General features: G+C 38.1%; 1 protein-coding gene across 5 annotated transcripts in view; it reads right to left on the bottom strand.

The window, feature by feature from the left end:
- Positions 1-21,534, bottom strand: part of Fndc3b (fibronectin type III domain containing 3B) — a 315,267-nt gene that overhangs the window by 111,921 nt on the left and 181,812 nt on the right. For all 5 annotated transcript variants that reach the window (XM_063227172.1, XM_063227176.1, XM_063227174.1 and 2 more), the window contains 2 exons: positions 12,761-13,004; positions 10,123-10,404 (listed from right to left, as the gene is read on the bottom strand). In XM_063227172.1, the coding sequence (XP_063083242.1) occupies positions 10,123-10,404; positions 12,761-13,004 (526 nt within the window). The remainder of the gene's footprint in view (positions 1-10,122; positions 10,405-12,760; positions 13,005-21,534) is intronic.

Raw genomic sequence — 21,534 nt, 5'->3', positions numbered from 1 at the left:
TAAATAAACAAACAATCACAGAAAAAAATTCATATCATTATTAACACCCCCAAATTAAGTATAGCGTACTTCGGCTCTTTGAAAGTTCTACTTAATAATGCACTTTTGCTTTTCAACTCAATATGTTAGCAAAGGATACACTAATCCAGCACCAGACCACAACCTACACAGGAAAACAATACTTTCTATTCAGAGGGATATTCATTCAAGCAAATCTTCCGTTATAAAGGCAAAAGGGTTCCCCCTCTCCCTCTGGAAAGTGTCAACCTATTGAAAGGAGTGGAATATATAAAATGGAACTATGATATCACTCTCACTTTCTGCCTATTTTTTCCAAATTATCTTTATTCCACAGTCTCTCTAATCTTCCCTGTCCATTGTGCATGTTTCTTTTATGTCACTTGTTATCCCTGCCTTTTATTTCCCCATTCTATTGACCTTCTCATCCCATCTACTCCTCCCTCGCATCCATAGAGTGCAGCCCTCCTCAACGAGGACAACTCCCTTTTCAGCTTGGACCACACATCCCTGCCACTATCACCTGGACTGTGAGGCCCTTTTCTGAGTAGCATTTACATGGAAAGACCCATTCTTCTGATGCAGCTGGAAAGAAGCTATTACAATCTGGAAAGACAACAGGGAAATACAGGGAATCCATTTTCCAAAATTCTAATTCAGTATCACTGAAAAGTGAGGAAATTTGATAACCAATCATGGGGCATTTACACTCATTACTTTGTAAACTATATGTACTGAGCTAGAGTTGCTATTATTTTCCAGGGGCTTTTCCATTTCCCATTTGTATTCTCAATAGACTTTCAAGGGCTCATGAAAGCACTAAAAACTGAAACAGAATAATATATTCTGCTGCAGTGTGTTTGATTGAGTATATTTAAAATAAAAGTCAAAGCTGATCATGGCAGACAGCATTCTCTCTGTTGAATATATCTGCAATATTAACTTACAAATGCCACTTCATAGGACTGATCATATAAACCCAGAAATTCAACATTCTGCCTCTTTATAAGGCAGTTTATGCAGCAATATTAGAACTTCACTCAATGGAAGGAGATACAGTGACAAAAATGAATGTTGATGTAACTGAGGAAATTTGCCAAAATTCATCACAAATGCTGAGAGTTCACCACACAGCAAATACAGAGTCTTCTAATACCTAACAAGGTATCTTAGAGTGGTCTATGTATTGAGTGGGTTTAAGTACACAAAGAAGCAGCCCTGTCAAATCCCTCAGGCTCACATATCGAATGTAGCCCAGAGAGGAGGAAGAGCAGATAGAAAGAGAGGACTGAATTGCATTCATGAGGCTAGCTGTGGGGTGGCAATAGCCAGAGAGTCTCTTGCTGGAGTGGATGCCCTGAATTCTCTCAAGCCTTTGACATGCCCCGCTATGACACACCGGCCTAAGGCTTAAGTGACCCTGTTCCCGAGACCTGGGAAAGAATGGTTTCGGGCTGGGGTTCTGCTAACACCATGGTTGAGAAACAATTTTCAGAGGTGGAAAAATGTCTTAGTCTTTTCTTCAATGTTCTACAACAATGTTAAATTGAGTGTCTAAAACTGTTAGGAACTCATGACAGCCCTTTGAAATATGTGCTATTAATTACTCTCACTGTAAACATACCTAATGAAAACAAAGCTTTGGGAAATTAATTATCATGTTCCACAGCACACAGTTTAGTTTAGGACTAAACCTAGATCTGTAAGGTCCTAACTAGTACATCGTCTAAGTACGGCACATTTGTGGTGATGACCTCTGACCCAGTTAAACTCAGAATTCAATTTAACTAAATAAGAGAATAACATACAAAAGTTCCAATTCAATAAAATTGAGGGTTACATATATTCCAGAAACAAACCATATCATCACTTATACCTGCTATTTAAAAGGCTCTTTGGGATGACATGTATTTTACCAACATGGGTTCTGATGTCATCTAAATGCTGCTCTGATCAGTTCCCAAGAAAGCAAAAAGCAGAGAAAATAATATGGGTTTACTGAGCTAAATACTACATGTGGCAGTAATTAATCAAAATCCTGCCCTCAAACTTCTGGTGAACATATATTTTGAAAGAAAACTCAAAAAACAATTTTTTGGCATGTTGGTTTTTTTTTTTTATATTTAAGTGAAAAAGGTGAAGCTTCAGTGGGTTTAATTTAATGGGTTAAGACTTCTTAAACTGACATGACAAAAACATCTCATCCCATCTTGAAAGGATACACTATTAGAATCTGGTGTGTGGAGGTAGTGAATCTTGATAAAGACAACTGTATGCCATACTCCACTCATTAGCAATGATTGGACCACTACAGTATTCTCTTTGCTGAGCTGCCAAATTTGCCTCTGACCTAAATGACATACTATATTCTTACAGAAAAATAGTTACTCTTAGCTTATTTTTGCAGACTTGGGCCTTGAAGGGTGATGCTTACATCAGAAAGCATGTGTTAATGAGCAGCACACTGCTTATGAAAACACCCTCTGTCCCCCAAACAATCTCCCCTTCCCTCTCACACAAGCAGCTCAAGGCTTTGGGGTGTGCTCAGCCCTCACCAGTCACTCCAAGGGCTCTGAGACAGATGTGGATCTGCCAGACTCCAGTGATGGCAGTGAGGGGTTAACTGCCTGGTTCCCTGCCAAGAAGAACTTCTCTTGCATTCTGATCCACAGAGCCACATTTTTCTTTTAAAAATTAAAAGGTTATTTAGGCGTGTTTGGACTATTTTCAGTTTTCAGACTTTACTTGGCAGCAAGATGAGTGAATTCCACAGGTCTGAGTTCATTTTAATTTTTTTTCATGTTTTCTAGATATTTTTGCCATTCTCAGGATTTATAGGCAGCCATACTACAGGTGAAAACACACAGTACATACTTAAGAGATCAATCAATATGGAAATTCCCTCTAGAAACTGTTTTCAAAAGCAGTCAGAGGAGCTCAAGGAGGAAAGGAAAACTGGGCCTTGTCCACAACAGTGATCCAATCTGTCTCCAGCCCTCTTAACACTGTCTGAGCATGCTTAGAACAGAATGTGCTGAAGAGATAGAACAGCTTATAAGTGAAAGGAGAAATCAGCCACTGGTGAAGCACAAAAGCTCTACTAAATATCCTACTGTAAACAGAGGAACACCAGCATCATCTCTTACAGGGAGCTGAGACCTAAAGAGATTACAAAAGAAATTCGGCCTTGCCTCCCAACATTCCTGACCTTATTAACACGAGGCACATGACTGGAGACAAAGCACACCACCACTCAGCACAGGTGGCTACAATGCTCCCGGGGCCATCCCATCAGTGAAAGGCCAACTTCAAGGGTCATATATGTGCACAAAGCCAGAACTCTGCATGGCAACTCTTTATAATTAAAAATTAGTTTTATTCTGAATAAACTTTCATGACTTTGTAAAGATATTAACATCTGATTCTGCGTTTTAAATGATGCCTTCAAAGCACGATAAAAGAAAAATGTCAGGAAGCACCATCTGAAAAATAACTAGAATATAAAAACCTGGCAGTGAGGGCCACTGTTGGGGTCAGAAGGAAATTTGTCATCTTGGAAGGAGAAAAGCATAAGAATAATATCCTCCTTGAGGCTATGACTCCTATGTGGTGGAATCTGGTCTACGATGAAACTAAATCTTTGGATTGTTAACAATTCCAAAGTCCAAAGGCCAAAATGTGCTGTATGTTCATTTTTTCTATATTTGGGCATTCTTACCATTTTGTCCTTGTTTTTTCCCCACATGACTGTAAGCTGTAGAGGTCACAGAGCCGCTGCTATTTCTATGTCAGCAACACAAAAGGAACACTCCACCACTAGCACGTGCTTAGCATTATACAGATGGGAAACCAAGTATGCTTCAGCTTTTAATTCTGGTTTTTTAACTAAGTGCTCCCCCCACACACATACCCTGTTCTGCAACCTCTGCCATTTAAAATAGCAATTAAAAACTAGTTGGCATTCAAAATGCAAGGGTTTCTCAAATGCTACTGCGCTAGCCATCATCACCTGGACTACTTGAGGAAGCAGATTTCCAGGTCCCACTGCGCCGGGCTGCTGCTCTAGAGAAGGCAGCAAGGGAGTGGGTCTCACCGGCCCCTAAGGTGCTGGTGCTGGTGCTGGTGCACCTGGTCTACGGCTATGAGTGGTCAGACCTGGAGGGAAGGGCGGGTTCCTCAGAAAGCCTTGGGGGGTGACGACAAGAGTCCCAGTTTCCGATTCAACCCACAGGAGTTCCGATTCTCTTATCAAGTATGTGGGTGACCACGAGTGTGAGAGTGACAATGTAAGAGAGAGAGAGAGAGAGAGAGAGAGAGAGAGAGTGTGTGTGTGTGTATGTGTGAGATGGCAGCAGGGATAGAAGGATGCTGTATTTCACTGCAGGTCTATAACAGATCTTTGAAAAAGAGAATTTCCTCACTGGTAAGATTCTGCTAATCAGTGACTCTGACTCACCTGTTCATTTCCCAGAAAGGGAAACTAAGGGCTAGAGAAATGCCTTGTTCTATGTCATACAGAACCAAACACAAACTGTTACATCTTACAATTCTAGTATGCTGCAAAACTGTTCCTGTAATGTGTGAAACAGGTAAAAATTAGGAATGAGACAAAGTCAACAATACCAACAGCACATACTACTTATTTCATACCACGACAAAGTTTAGGAGCCTTAGCATCTTGACTCCCTCCCTCCCTCTCCAAGTATTCCAACCCACCTGTGCACACGTGTGCACGCACATACTCCCTCCAACACAACTCATCATCATCAGCTCACCAAAGGTTTCAATTTTCACTCTCAATTCATATAACCCTTTCTAAAACTGTGTTAGCAGATAATGTTACTTCCTGAGGATAGATGACAACTCTGGCTGAAAACCAAGGGTCTTCATAGAAACCAGGGCTTTTGTGGAGCTTCTCCTACTGAGTAACTTCCTAACATAACATCTGCTTTGGACTCCACCAGGAATAAACAGGAATGAAACTAAGTGAGGAGTGACAGAAACTTCTTCAAACTCTGTGACACAGGTCACATCTTAAGTGGGCTTTGTCCATAGGACACATTCAAGACCCAGCTCTTACACAACAATCCACATACAAGGAAAACTTTTGCCATTCTTGTCCTTGAGCATCTGTCAACTTAATGCTAAATTACCCATGTAAAATCACATGCTAGGAGACGCAAAATTCTTGAGCTGTTTTTCCCTAAGTTATCTTTCATTTTATTAGCGTAAGGAAACAGGCTTCACTGAGAAGGGGGTGTCTGAGCCAGTTCTTGAAGGACTAAGTTAGAATCCATTTGGTGGAAAAACTGGAAGAACAGGTCATGAAAGATTATGAGGCACGTTCAGTGAATGGGGCAAACCACAAGGTGTCTGGTAGGAAATCTGAAGTGCCAGGGAATGAGGAAGAGTCACATCGAATAGGTTGGACTCTGCTCTGCAGACAGCAGGTAACGACAGGGAGGTCTCGAGGAACAGAGCTTCACACTGAGATCTGACTGAGCTGCGGCCACAACACAAAGGATGAGATGGTAAGGAAAAAGGGTACTTTTGCATCCAAAATCATGAGGGGGTCTCTAAGGATCAGGCTGAGCAAAGGGAGATGTAGCTGTACCTTACAAGGAACCAACGTGAAGGCACCACGGTCAGGGTCCATGAAAATGGAAGTCTGAGAAGCTGTCCCCAGAATCCTCTCATTCGGAGCTTAAGGGTCCCACAGTAAGGTCAGGAGAAGTGTGAATCTGGCACTAATTCTGTCAGAACAACCCGCAAGGGTGTGGCACGCATATGTTCCCCAACAGCAACCTCTCTCAGAAAAGCCTGGAAGCAACTGCAGAGACAGTGACGCAGGAGCACAGGGTGAACTTCCATAGTGTGAGAGAGGGTTAGGCAAAGCAAGCCCCTCCAGCTTACCGGCCAAGAACTTGAGGGGGAGCATGTTAGACCATGAAGGAAAGAAGGAAGAGAGAGATACATATGTGGAAAAGAGGGTATCTTGGATTAGTGGTAATTTTACAAACTAGGAATCCTGAAGATGGAGATGATAAGGTTAAGCTATTATTTGGGGCTATCTTATACCTTAGGTTTCAAGAATTGAGCGAGGCTATTTTTAATATTTAATAGTGGGAATTAAAATTCCCACTCTATAGATGAGAATATAGACATGACTATATAGAGATTCAAAGAGTGTCCAGTGTATAACTAGCAAGGAACAAAGAATTCGAAACCAAGTACATCTGATACCAATCCCCAAAGCTTTCTCTCTCCACACTGCATCATCAGCTCCACGAAGCAACAAGAAAACAGGAATCCTGTACTTCTCTTGAGTATGCCATGAGCTTTATTATGGAGACTGTTTTCCTGAAGTTAATCATAAGAGACAGGCAGGGTAAACCACACAGTAATCCTTGAGCAATACAGCAATTTGTTCCAGGAAGAGGAAATGGCATTACAGCAGCATGTGTCCAAACAGAGACCTTGTTCTGGAAAACAAAGCAATTAGGAGTACAGGATTCATTTCACAAATACATCCCAAATATTATTATGCACCACGCATAGTACAAGAAGGAGAAAGAGGATGGTGAGTAACACACATAGGCTGCTAACCCATGCAATGTTTGCAAAATTTGCAAAATTTGTGGGCCATACCTTCTGAAGTGACCCTTAACATAAGAGCATTTTCTGTCTTGGCCAACCACTTCCTGCAATGTAGGTCCACACTTAAAAAAAAAAAAAAAAAAAAAGCCCAAACTAGCAAGAAGATTATGATTGCAGAGGTCTGAAATGAGATCTCTATCATTTCAAGTTCCATCAGTATTTCAGGTGCAATTCAATGAGAACTCAAGAGGACTCTATTTTCTCCATTCTTTTAATATGTCTGTTTATAGTAACATAAAATTTTTACTTCTTTGTATGTATTTAATTTTATCCTAAGACCAGGTACAAATTTAAAATCTGCCTCTCTTTCTACAATGTATTTGTTTATGGTTAACAGTGAAAAGGCAAATAACAAGTAGTTCCTGCAAAAGTGAGGAAATTATGAAACAAAACAAAAGGTTTTTCTTTTGGAAATGCAGAGTAGAAATACCACAGGTCACAGTGATGGTTCAGTACATGTACTATTCTTATGCAAAGTACATACATGAGACTAGGTGAATCATACTACTATTAACTATGATTTACTATTAATCAGATGATGCTGTGAACTTAAGAATCACCTAAGACGCTTACTTCCTGGTTACCATAGATGCAGTAAACTCAAGCCAAAGGATCTCATGGGACAATTTTTTAACTCATGAGAGAAAGCAGAAAGAACTCTCTTGGGATCTTTGAATTAACAATCACATTCTGAAGCAGACTTGCACTACTCACAAACAACACAAGGGATCCCCAGGGCACAAGGTGCTTTTTTCTACTGGCCTGCTCCTTTCATGCTTTGACGGCAAGGAGGTTCAAAACCAAATACATGGCCCACAACAAGCAACTCTAAGGGATCCGTTTATGCACAACCTTGAAAAACTGAGAACAAATGACATGATGCCATTTTGAGAACAGATGAAATGATTTTTTGAGTGGTTTTAGGTTCAAAGTAAAACGGACTGATAGGTTGTGTGGATATAAGTCTTCCACTATTTGGGGAAACAGATTTTTTTTTTAGAAAATCCAATACATAAATGTGGAATGCATAACATACACCATCTGATTCTTTGTTTTCATGGTTAAACCATGTTCACAACAGCATTTCCTGTGATTTTGACAAGGAAAACAATGTGATTAAAAAAGGAGCCAAAGACCAAATTTGGACTAAGCTTGTTCTTCTCCACTTCATGGTGAAACATCTGCTCCCAGAAGTCCACAGCAAATGTGATCTCTTTTTGTTTTTGGTCTCTTTGAGTCAGGCTTTGAGTATGCAGTTCACGTTGGCCTTGAACTCACTTTGTAGCCCAACCTGGCCTCAAACTTGCAGTGATCCTCCTGCCTCAGCCTCTCAAATACTGAATACAAGTATGCGCTAGCACACCCATCTTGCGATTTCATTATTATTCAACAAAATAACATATTTTCTACACAACAGCAAAGAGCTTAAAGTGTTCACAATAAATTACATGTTCTCTTCCACCAAAATGCTTATTGTACATCAAGCAACTATTTCTGTATAGACTTTCATACACATCCAGATGTTGTCTTATAATTGGGAGAATATCAAAATATAGAGCAATAAAGTATTTGTACATGAGTCATGAAAGAGCTGCACATATAGGAAAGGTATTTGATTCTGCCAAAGTAAAGCCATTACTGCATTAATTTTAGTGCTGTTTTATCTTCTTTTTCCGCCCTTATTTTCATTCGGCCCTTTGAGTCTCACTTAAATTTATTTTACCTACTTCCTCCGTTTGTATCTGTATCATCTACTGTACAACTTTGGTGCAAGCCGGGCAAAAATTCAGTAAAGAACAAATAACTAAAGTACTTCAGATTTCCTAAGCTCTCTGGACAGCTTATACCTTTGCTCTGCTTCCTGTAGCACTACTGGGAAGTGAATGCAGGATCTTCACACTGAGCTGCATCAGTAACCAGAGTGCTGAGATTATGTGTGTCACCATACTCGGCTTCATACCTTAACCTTTTGGTGTCGATTCCCTTACATAACCATGGTTACAGCAGAATACTGCTAATAAACTACCCACTACATCTACACAAATCAAAATAATATACTCTACCTCACAACTATGTACAAATATGTGTCAATCAAAATATAAAATATTTTCTTAAATAATTTCAAACTTAGAAAGTACAGTATCATTTCACTAAACTGTTCTAACACTAGGAACCACTATGACAGAGCACTATTCTTTTGAGGTTGAACCCCGTCTCTTTTATATACTTATTTACATTTTATGTAATAACATTAAGAATAACTGCCTAAAGATACAGAAAACAATAAAGAACAGTACTGAAAAAATTCATAATATATTCACATTTCAGTGTATCTTATCCTTTCTCTTTTTCATGCTAAATACCCTCATTATACATCACACAGATTTATGACAATGTCTGGTTTTACCAAAACTCCTGCACCCTATCGAGACTCATCTTCCCTAGATACGCACATAACTATAACTTCATCTCTTTTCCATTCGCAAACACATTTACACAATACATTCCGTCTCCGCCTAGATGCGGTGCAGTGAGGAGTCACTGACTTTAATGAGTGTCATAATGCTGTCCTTGACAGTTATCCTTTTTCCCCAGCAATTTGTATCTGTAAACTCATGTACTTTACGAAAGTGTTATCCTGTTTTTGTTTCGTTTCAATCAGTCTTCTATATGCCTATATAAAATCTGTGTTTTCCTCTTGTGTCATCCAAGTAAGTTTTCTCTAAATGTCACCTAAGGGTCAAGGAGGCAGGTCAATAGTAGAGTATTGGCTCAGCAAGCTGCTGGTCTTAGGTTTGATACTCAGAACCAAACACACAAATACCTTTTTCCCCAAACTCACTGATCTATATCCTAGGCAAAATTAACATACAAAAGAACACGGCCTTCTGTCTGTACCCCCAGTGAGCGCCCTGCTTCCATCTCATTCCTGGCCTATGAATACTTCATTCAGAGCGTCAAAGGTGGCATTAAACCACATTTGACACGCTTATTAGCATTTTAGACTTCTTTCTTCAGGGTCAGGGTTTGAATAACTTATTCCTGATGTTTGAAACAACAGAAATAGATTTCTGTTATGCAATGATAGATTTCACTACAGCATGGAAATAATTACATATGGCTTATTAGTATAATTATTTTGAGACTTAAACCACCCCCATACTGTTAGAAAAATTGCTCTACTTTAGATTTCTCCTGTGTCTGCCTACAATGGAAGCAAATGTGAAAGCCCTCTAGATACTTGACACATGGCACATGTGACAAAAGATAGTATTTCTATCATGAAGTTAAAAATAATACAGCTGTTGCTCACCAAGAAACGAATGAGAGAGGTACCCCCAATCATTCCAGGGGACAAAAAACCCACCCTATGAAAGAATGTGGTATACATGGTCATCCAGAATGTCCCACCTCCCTAGGCAGTGTGGCAAACGTCGCGAGCATTACCTTGCAAATCTGCATCGTTGGACTTTGGGCTGCTGCGCGCCCGCCGCTCAGTCTTCTTGACTCCAGGCCCGCCGCCGCTGCCCCCGCTGCCCCCGCCGCCGCTGTGCCCCTTCCCGTAGCCGTTGTAGACGGTCGTGCAGTTGCTCTTGTAGATGGAGGACGGAGGGCTGTTGAGGCGGTTCTGGCGGTCAATCTGGCGGTCTTTGAGCTTTTTGTGTGGAGGCTTGCTGTACTGGTCTTCACGAGTAATGTAGCTTGACATTCCGTAGAGTGGTATGATTTCTAAAACAGGAACGCGGCAAACAAGCTCAGTCCCAGCTTTCAATAAAAAGTTATTCAAAGTCAAATGAACTGACCCCAAAGAAAGAAGTCTTAATATTAATAAACACATTAAAAGAATATTTTTTAAAAATGTTACATGTAAAATATTGTTTCTAACCAGTCAAGAAATAATTATTTTTAAAAATACAAATCTTCCACAAAATGTAGAGAAAAATGAGAATGATAAAGACTGTCCTTAAAGCATATACTAAGTGTGATTTTGCCAGTCAAAATGTTTTTAGTAGCTGAAATACAGGAAAGAAATACAAAAATACCACTGTGAACATGTACAGAATAGCATTTCTATTGGAAAGTGCATAGCAACCGTAAGGAGGCCTTTGAGACATCCAAAAGAGCTAACTGAAGATTACGAAAATAATGAAGTGAGAAAATGCCAACAGGAATAATCAAATACACAAAAGCAAGGGAAGTGTTCAAGAAGAAAATACAGGGGAAGCACAAGCAGCCTCTATGATACATGCCAAGCTATGTTCTCCAAAGTCTCTTTTTTGGTCTCAAATGCCTGCAGTTAAATCTTCAGGTCTTGAGCAGAAAAGGATGCAGAGTAAATCTAAATTTATAAGTCAGTTTGAAATTATATTTAGGCATCAACAAAAAAGACAACACATAACAAAGAAAGTGGGTCCTATATCTTGATAGGAAAAAAGGTCTTTGATGTATGGACTCACCACTCACATAAACTAATGCCTAATTCTAAGTTCTTCTAAAGAGTGAAAGGGAATTTCTATCTTTAATTTGAAAATAAGGAAATTTATTTAAATTTATTTGTACATTATAGTTCCATGTTACTTTAATGAAATTAATCAAAATATGCCAGGAAATAAAGGCTTTTTTAATTCTAATAGTGATTTGAATCATAATGTTACCTTCCCTAAAACTGCAAAGAGGAGTATTTACAAAATATGTACTGAGTGGCATCCTACAAACAAAGCTGTTAAAAATCAGATATGACTTCATCAGGACATAGGTCAGGCACCATGGCTCCTCGTGTCATTATAGTTCAGAAACAGGCAGAGACTAACAACTGCTTAAATATTTAGTGCACATGGTATTAAACACTGAGTGCTTTTTTGAAAGTTAGGTTAGTTAAGCAATGTTTTTTTTTGTTTTGTTTTTAATCTAAATGTTATTTTTAGGCTGTATGCTTCCTACTTGACTTATTGCCTATATCACTAGACAAAAAGATCAAATTAATGAGAATTTACTGACACTATTTTTTTTAAACTGATTTGATGTTTTGGTATCATTTATCTACAATCTGAAATGTAAATAGCTGATTATTTTGAATTATGTTTTATTCCTTTATGGCTACTTAAAAAGCCCAAATTCTATCCCTGTTACAACAAACAAAAATACTCATCTCAGATTTTTCTTCTGTTAATAAAAAAAAACTGCAACATGACTCAAACATGAGAAAACCCTAATAAGGAACTTGATATAGGCAAGAAAAAGCAAGGTGACATATTGTTCAAAAACTCTACAATGGACCAGGGATTTCTCATACAACTGTCTAAACCAACATAATGAGCGTTTAAAGTAATAAAATGCTTCAATTCACAATTAGACTTGAAAGACTATCACGTTGCAAGGTCTAAGAGTCTAAAGGCTAGTTTTTCCCTTGAATGTCTGGTTTCTCAACATCCATCTTGATAGAGAAAGGCTTCAGTTTAAACCAGGACCTAGAGCAAAACTTTAAAAAGACATACTGTCGGGAGGCCTGAGGCGCTTTCCTTTGCAAGGTAAGTATTACCCAACAACCAGTGAATCTGTGGCTGCACTAATGTCAGGTCTCAAACTAAAAACAGGTTCAGGACAACAGTGAGAGGATTTCTGGATTCTGCCAAGATAGATCTTTCAGGAAACTCAAAGGATATTGAAATCTCAATCTTCTAACACTGGAAACAGGACAGAGAACACTTCAATTTCCCTTTTACTGCAGGACCATACCAATGCCAAAGAAATAATGTGAGTCCGACAGTCCTGCCTCAGGCCACCTTTACATAAACACATGTGACGAGGACATAGGAATGTGGACTGGATCACAGCCTCTCTTCTCAAGCAGAAAGTGGCTGTTCCACTCCTCTGTCACTGAGGAGCCAGGGGAGGAAAGCAGAATTTGGGGAATTTGAAAGACAGAAGGTGACAAAGTAATCCTTCAAGACACAATTCAGGACAAAAGAAGCTAGAACCTTCCCATGAGTTTTACACCACACGTTATTATAAAAGAAACCAAAGGAAGCTAGCTCATGAGCTACGCAATTGTTCCAATCGGTTTCACCAGCAATGATTCACTTACCTTGCTCACCGTATATTGTAGGAGGAATGTGGTGCTGAGGAAAAAACTGAGGGGGCATGTCTCCAGGCCCAGTAACTGGGGGGTAGTAAGCCGTGTGCGAGTTATGGATGAAATGGGGGTGGTGGGTCAGGTAGGGGGGAAGGTGATGGGTGGGAGACATGGCTGAGGGGTAGCTTGGAGGGTAACATTCAGGAGACTGGGGTGTGACCACCACCCGGCGGACTCCAGTACTGTCTTCGATCACCTGAAGAGAAGAGCAAAAGGAGAAAATGTAGTAAGCACTATCAGCAAACAAACTGTATAAGGTATTAGAAACTTCCCCTTAATTTTCATCTACTTTCCCTGTTTGAAAAAAAAAATTATGTTATCTTCTTTTTTTGTAATTCTACTAGTTGAGTTCTAGAAAGGGTTCTAAAAGTGATGGCATTTAAGTATTAAAATTTACAAAAATAAATTATTTAACCACCATCTGATTTTGATTCCACAAAACTATTTTGGAGATACCAACATTATAGCAAGAAGCAAGATTATAATAAATCTCGCTTCTGTAATAAAACTTTGGCTTCTTCTAAGACAAGTGCATTTAATGTGTGCTTATGCTGATGTTAGGAAAGAGTGACTGAAAATAATCATTAGCTCAATGGTTTTCCAGAAAGAGGCTTTCTGACCCTTGTAGTATATTTCCTAGGCTGGGCTTTTAGATATTTCTGACATTCCACCCCATTTCTTCTTTAACACATAAAATTCTACTGTTGTAAAGGTTTTGTGAAAGAAAGCAAGCGTTTTCATCCGAGGCTCACATTTGCAATCTGGAACCAAGGATGTGGGTGGATGAAATCAAGGCTGACACTTGAGCACTCCCAAATCAAACCGGAAAGCATTGCTCCCAAGCTGCCCTAGTATCATCAGCATTGGGAAGGAAGACCTATAGAGAGCTACCTGTCACATGAGAGTAAGCCTACATTTTCTCCAAATGGTTTTCAACTCACCTAAAGCAAGCAACTAAGACGGTGCAATGCCAATATTCATGGCCTCCATGGCCAACATCATGCTACCTGTTCTGAAAGTTAACAAGTTTGGAGAAATACACAAAAAAAACAGAACTAGGAAAGGCTTCAAAGACCTCAAAACACCACAGGTCAGAGAAAGCTAAGAGAATGGGCTCTGAGTCAGGGAACTATAAAGAAGAGGACTTGCATGCAGTAAACTTGCAGGATCTGAGCTCAGTGGTAGAGCACTTGCCTAACAGACACAAGGCTCTAGGTTCAACCTGTAGCACCACTGAATAAAAACAAAACAAAAAAGTAAATTTGAAAGCCAGGACCAGGCTCATAAAGAGACACAACAATAATAGGTCTAATCAAGTATTTAAAACAATCAGACACATAATCCAACAGGAAGTTTTATTTTTTAAAAATAAAAATCCAAAAATGTACTGAAAATTTAGCCTGTATAATTGAAATGAATTTCTCATTACACACCAGGAGGTTGATTATAGGCCAAAATAAAACGATTTAATCATGTATAAACAACAACAAAAAAACCCTACGCTTAGCTTCATTTTTAAAAATACTACTTAAGCCAAATTGGCAAGTCTATAAATGTTTAGTCTATACTTTAGTACACAAGATAAATTTAGCTTGAGTTAACAGCCATTAATCTTTAGGTTAAGATAACAAAAATCTTTGTATTTTTTAAGGAACCTATTAACACGAAAGTCTCTACTATGTTAATATTTCATTTAATAAGACAGTATCAACTTCTTAATATTAAGAATCATACTCCCTACGGAAGCTCAGGACATATCCTTTCAGTATTCTTCAATAAAAGTAACTCTTTCTGAGATTTGGTTACGCTGATCATATCAATGAATTTTTGAGTATACAGCTGCTGATTTATAAATGTATATAAAACACAGTTTAAAATCATGTTATTGTACTGATAGTTATCAGCATGGTACCTTCCTTTTTTGTTTAAAATGCAGAACACAAATATGCTGTTTGGCAGCACACTATATGATTTTGGTATAAATATGGCATATATTATTTTCACCAGAAACAGGAACTAGTCTAGCATCTTCTTTCTCTTTCCACCTTCAAATAGCTACCAAGAAAACACAGTTCAGATGTTTCTCATACATAGGACTTTTAGGGAACCTTCATTCAACCTTCAAAAGTCCATGAAAACATTTTTTTTTTCTTTAACTTTTTAATCGGTACCAGGGTTCAAACTCATGACCGCCTGCTTACAAGACAGGTGCTTATGCCGCTGAGCTAAATCCCCAGCCCCGAAAACATTTATTTTTAAGAGCCATACAACTTTTCTTATTTCATTGAATATAAAACTTTCAGTAATCAACCTGTCACATATACTTCAATAAAATAACACTATTTCCACTAAATTATGATATCTCCTTACACTTTTAAACAGCAGTTGTTACAATAAAAATTATTGTCACCATTTTATCACATAATTTGACTTTAAAAGATTTATCAAAAAGTGTTAAATAAAAATTTAATGGGGAGCAGGGCTACAAAAATGAAGGAGCTGAAAGATTACTTTTTTACTTTTCTATAAGAATATTTGTACTACTCAAAATACTTAATAAATAACAGTCTGAAGTATAAATTCTCTCTGTCACACACACACACACACACACACTCTCTCTCTCTCTCTCTCTCTCTCTCTCTCTCTCTCAACCAAGACAAGTCTCCAGTTAGAAAATTATGAGGTGTAATAAAAATATATGATTAATATGTAATTTTTTAAAATTATGATAGACACACATCCCATCATTCTTGACACTCTTTAAAGTCGTTCTGGAAGTTCTCTTTTATGAATGTCTTTACAAGGTAAGATCAAAAATACAGTGAGTACTGCTGCCAAGTGCCACCCAACAAAAGGCAGACTCATGAAAATATTACAGTGCGTCCTCATCCACTTTATTCATCAGATCTGGCACCATATGACTTGTGGCTCTTCCCCAAAATCAAAATTATCATGAAAGGTAACTGTTCAGGACATCAAGGTGGCCAGGATAGCACTGTTAAAGACATTAACAACTTTTTCACAAATTTTTAAGAACAGGACAACAGTGCTTGAAGTATAGAGGGGGGTTAATGACAATCTGACTTTTATTGTAATAATTTTTATTTTACTTATTTAGAGAAAAAAAGCAAAACAGAAAAAAGGGTAGAAATACAGAATTTCAAAAAAACAGTAAGAAATCACTAGTTGATAAATTACATATTGTTATTGTAATAATTTTTTAAATGTTTAAACATTCACTAAATTTTAATTATACATCATAAGTAGTATTTTGAAACCATAATTGCCTACACAAAAAATTTGTTTGACAGTCTTATTTCTAATTATCTTAATTTATTTGGTGGTATTTGTGAAAGACATTTACATATATTTGTAAAATGGGACATGTTCAAAAACTGGCTTTTACTAAACCTAGGCCTACCTTTCATTTCAAAAAATGAAATATTAATTCTGAAATGAGTATACAAATATCAAAGTATTTATTAATATTGGGCTAACTGATCTTTCATAACATTAACTGAAATATTTTAGTTACCAAATTTAATGTGCAACATCTAAAGAAATTATGCCTATGTTCTCCCAAAGAATAATAAAGACTAAGGAGCAATAATAATTGGCAAAAGAACAAAGAACTCAGAAAATAATGGCAATAATATCCTTGTTTAATAAAGATGCTTCATAGATATATAATTTTAGTAGAAGAATGTGGACATCTGAAAAGAGTTCAGTCCAAAAATCTTGAGGCAATAAAATATGCCTTCAATCTTTATGGATGACTATGGAATAGACAGATTTATTTCCTTCGGGGGTGAATAAAACTGTGACTATGTCCAAAGACAGACCAATCACCTGCATCCAATTCCACAATCATTTCCTGACGCATTATATGCACCATGTACTGAATATTCAAAGGTGCAAAAAATATGAGTTGCACATTAAGGCTCATCTACACAGCCTAAGGATAATGCAAGGTAAAAAAGTTATACTAAGTCCTGGTAAGTGCTGTTACAGAAATCAGAACAAAGTATTATGATTTCAGAAATCAGACAAAGTACTCTTCATTTAGACTTTTCCCAGCTCTGTCATTAATAGAAATATCACTCATGTATCTTTTCCAGGGAAGCAGAGAGCTTTGAAAAAGATCACTGTGCTAGGCTGTCAGACTGCAACCTTCTGTGAGCTAAACTTTGCTTCCCACATTCCCAAATTCTTATTCTGAAGTCCTAAAGCTCAATACCTCAAAACGTACCTATATTTGGAGACAGGGACTTGTAAAGAGTAACTAAGTTAAAGTCAAGTCATATGGGTGGACTTTGGTTCAATACATGACTACTGTCCTTATAGAAAGGGAAATCAGGACACAGATACATGGAAGATCAAGGAAGACACCAAAGAAGACTGTCATTTATAAGTCAAAGAGACACCTCTGAAGAAACACAATCTGCCAACACCTTGCTTGATCTCAGACTTCTAGCCTCCAGAATTGTGAGATAATAAATAAGTTCATTTCATGTGACCCACTACATTTGTGGGACTTTGTTCTGACAGCCATGGTAAACTAATACATCACCCATCAGGACCTCAGAGCACGAAGGCTGAAACTAAGTTTTCCCTAATTTAAATTCTACAGGCCTTGCATATTAGGGTGGAGGTAAATGGACTTTTTTTAAAATGATGCATCTATCTTCCATACACAAAAATTCAGCCACCTTCAGGCTAATTAAGAGTCAGTCTGATGCTACATAGCACCTAGTCTGATGTTATGTCTCTTTTATCCAATTCAGTAAATGTTTACTGAAAACATCCATGGGCCTAGGATTGTTGCTTTCCTGTGGTCTAGACACAAGGTTAAGTGACTAGAGAAGAAGGCACAAAATGTTTTTTAAAAAGTCAATCTGTACTGCTTATAGTATGGTTGTATAAGTATAACCAAAAGAATGATTAAAACCAGACAAAATGGCCTGGAGACAAGGGTTGACAGAAAAGAGCTAACTGCTAGTAGTTTGGGTGGGAGATAAGAGAGGAACACGCAGTCCCTTCTGTTCTTGCCAGATGCCCAGCAAACAGATTAACTTTCCTACCCATCTGAGAGTTAGACATTACATCCTGTTTTAAATTAAAGAAACCAAGCCAAAACAGCTTGATTTGGACGCACAGCTAGTTAAGTTATAGGACAAGAACTTTCATACTGGTCTGTATCCCAATGTTTTTGTTCTGTGTAAGATTACACAGAAGTTAAGGATGCTGTGAGGTAAATATGTAAATAATCAACTTCTGAGAATAGGCCACATGGTTAATAAGAGCTGTGCCAGGTTTCCGTCTACAGCCAGTGTGTACTGACTACCTGCTGCTGTGCTTAACATCCTCACTCTGAAAGGAGTCAGGACGTGTTCAACGCCCGACACAAAACAGGCTAAATCTTACCACCAGTGACTACTGTTAATGTTATCACCTCATTAAATCCTCCCAGCAATTCTGAGACCTACACAGTCATACTACATATAACTCCGTTTCAGGAATCTGAAAAGTGAAGCTAAGGGAACTCAATTTCCTAATTTGCCTAAAAATGTAGAAATGACAGAGGAAAGCCCAACTTTGAGTCCAGAATTAAAATGAATCTCCTAAAACACAATTATGTTTTGAGTAATCTAGTCTCTTAGCTAACATCAATGGAAGGTAGTTTCCTTTACTGAACAGGAATGCTCCACAGGAATATGAAGAAACTTTCTAGTTTCTGAAACTCTTGCCTTTTACTGTTGGGCTGCAAAAATATGTGAATCTAAAGAGAAGTTTAAAAGATAGGAAGTGGAAGCAAAAAAAAAAAAAAAAAATGGTAACAGCCTTCCCTAGAAGGCCAGGATGATGCAAGAAGTGGGCTGAGCAGATTCTGCAGGACACACAGAAACCCTCAAACAAGGACACAGCATAGTATGCCTGCCAGCCAGCCTGGCCGAGGACGGGGGAGACACTGACTGAGCTGCTGGGACCCAGTGAGGTGGAAAAGTGAAGTCAGATTCAAGTTCTAAGCGCTGACAACCTGTCTGAAGGCATTTCCAGACCCTTACAGGAAGGGAGGGTGTCTGAGATGACACTGAGCAACGAGCACAGAAAAAGGCCCATCAGCTCAGAAGAGCTGCACTGACTGAGGGACAGTAGGCAGATGATAGGTCCAGACTGTTCCCAACCAAACCAGTGTTCACCCTCCACCTGGCACCGCTCTCCTGCAGCCTGGGTATCAGTCTGAATCCAAGTCCCACAGAATCAAAGGGGACAACAGAAAGCTTTCAATAAATGTTGGTGGAATAATAAACAAATGGAACCCCTCCCAAAGAATAAAGTTTACCTGCTTTAGTTTGATATGTGCCAAGAATATTAACACATTCATTATCAAATTTTTCTCCCTGTAACCCTGGTAAAGAGCTTGCATTGTACTCTAAAGTTGTAGACAGTCTCAGGGCTGGGTAACAGCTCAGTAGAACGCCTGTCTGGTATATGCAAGACCTTGGGTTCAATACCTACCACCATAAAAAATAAAGCACAATTTCAGAAAAAAATCTGAATCCAATAAATTGTACATCTATCATTCTCAATCCTCTTATTTTAAATAAGTTTATTTCACTATGAATATTTATCCAGAAAAATCAGATATCTCCAGTGTAAGGTCTATTTCACTCCTGGAAAGGCAAAGCACTTGTGTTTTATTCATCATCAGCCAAGAGTACAAAAGAGTCAGCCACATAAAGGATGCAAACAAGTTTGCTCCATGTATGATCTCTTTGGTCCAAGTACTTTGATGACCTATGTATACTACAGTTGAAGGGACAATGCAGTGATTTATTCACATCTGAGAGAAGAAGGAAACTCACCAACATTAAGACACATATAACTTCAAGAGAGGCCTTCAGTTAGCTGGCTAGCACACCATCTTACAACCTGGTTACCCAGACTAGACAATTCCATAGGGACGGACATACTCCAGCAAGAGCGAGGTTCTCAGGATACTGCAGAGACCTAAGGGGCCTTTGTTCAAAGCAAGGACATGAGAAAAACACAACACTGATGGCATCATGCTTTTTTGAACATCATTGAACTAAATATCAAAACAAGACAAAAGAAAATTTGAAGGTTAAAATTGAAACTAATCCTCCCAATACATGTGACACATTACAACACTGAACAAGTAGGGAAAAGTATACATACCCACAGAGTTTCAATCAATAATAACACAGACCAAACAACTATTTCAGGCTAAATGGAAATGTTGTTTTAAGGATCAGAATACCTATCAGGTGACACATAGCAAGTAGAGCTCTGATGGTTTGATTTGTGCCCACCTGAGGTCTTGAGATGTGAAAAAGCTATCAAGAGCAAACATCCTTCGATCAACCCACAAAAGACAGCTGATCACACGTTCTCAGTCAAACTTCTCAGGCACCCTTACATCCTCAGGAACAAGGCAGACTATTCCAGGGACTTTGGCACACAGAACAGAGCTTTCCATAGTTAACCCAACAGGCACCCAGGAGAACCATCAGCCATAATCTCCAAGTGCACATAGAGTATGTTAATTTTCAAACTTTCATAGCTCAAACACAGCTTTGATTATCTCCCCAGGGAAGAACAACTAAGCTGTACCTTTCAAGAAACTGATGAAGGTTACTTAATGAATACAGGGGTAGAATACATCCATGACTAAACTACTTTCAAATCCATGGTTTTCTTACTCCTGTACTATCCCACTTGGGTTAGAAGATGGCATGAGAAATAAAGAAATCAAGAAACAGCACATTGCCATTCCCAGTGGAGGCAGGGCCAAGATCCTAAGACAAACACAGCATCACTATTCACCTAGTGGGGCCATTACACTAGATTCAAATGGAAGCACAGGTCCAAGGTCTCCTACTCCTGAAGGATAAGAGGAACAGAGGTTAGAGGACCCCGAATTCAGAAATTACTTCTTTATTTTCATGAACCTCTAACTGAAATTTAGTACTCCTTCAAGTTATAATAATATTAGCTGTATCTCTGACTTTGTTACTAATAAAGCTCAGATTATTTCCATATCACATCACAGTATTGGAGATATAACAATATTTATGCTCATCACAACTATAAATTACGGTTATTATACCTGCCAAAGGATGTTATTTAATGAGCTAATAAAACAGTACAAAAATTATCTTTACCAAAAAAAAAAAAAAAAAAAAAAAAAGATTTGGCAAATGTATTTCAGAATAACTGGTCTCTTTTATCTAATGAATTTTGCACATTATATTTAAAAATATTTCCAATGAATGCCAATGAGTTAGTTCCTTGACACAGAAGGCAATTAAGAATCTATTCTGCCTACACCCAGATAATACCTATTATGGAGCAAAATAACTACTATTAAAGGCCGAGAATCTGATAAATTTCAAAGAATGTGCAGGAATATTAAAATCATCTAAATTTTGTAAGTTTAATTACTCAGCAGGTTGGGAAAAGGTGTTTTTCTAAAAATTTATTACAAATGACAACTATGAATTACTAATTTGGAAAGGCAGATCATGATAACTATACAGTAAAATCATATGTATGGTGCCAATTGAACTCCAATGATTGAAAAGCTACTTTTGGATGTGACACTGCTTCAGTATAATGAAAATCAACTATCATTTTTGCATGTAAGTAAACAATAGCATTCTAGCCCATAGAAAGCCATCAACAGATATTTCAAGTGGGCTACA

Source organism: Cavia porcellus, unplaced genomic scaffold (assembly GCF_034190915.1).
Source record: "Cavia porcellus strain 051 isolate PalLab524CR breed Dunkin Hartley unplaced genomic scaffold, mCavPor4.1 scaffold_17, whole genome shotgun sequence".
Lineage (NCBI taxonomy): Eukaryota > Metazoa > Chordata > Mammalia > Rodentia > Caviidae > Cavia > Cavia porcellus.
This window is presented reverse-complemented; position numbering and strand designations above follow the sequence as displayed.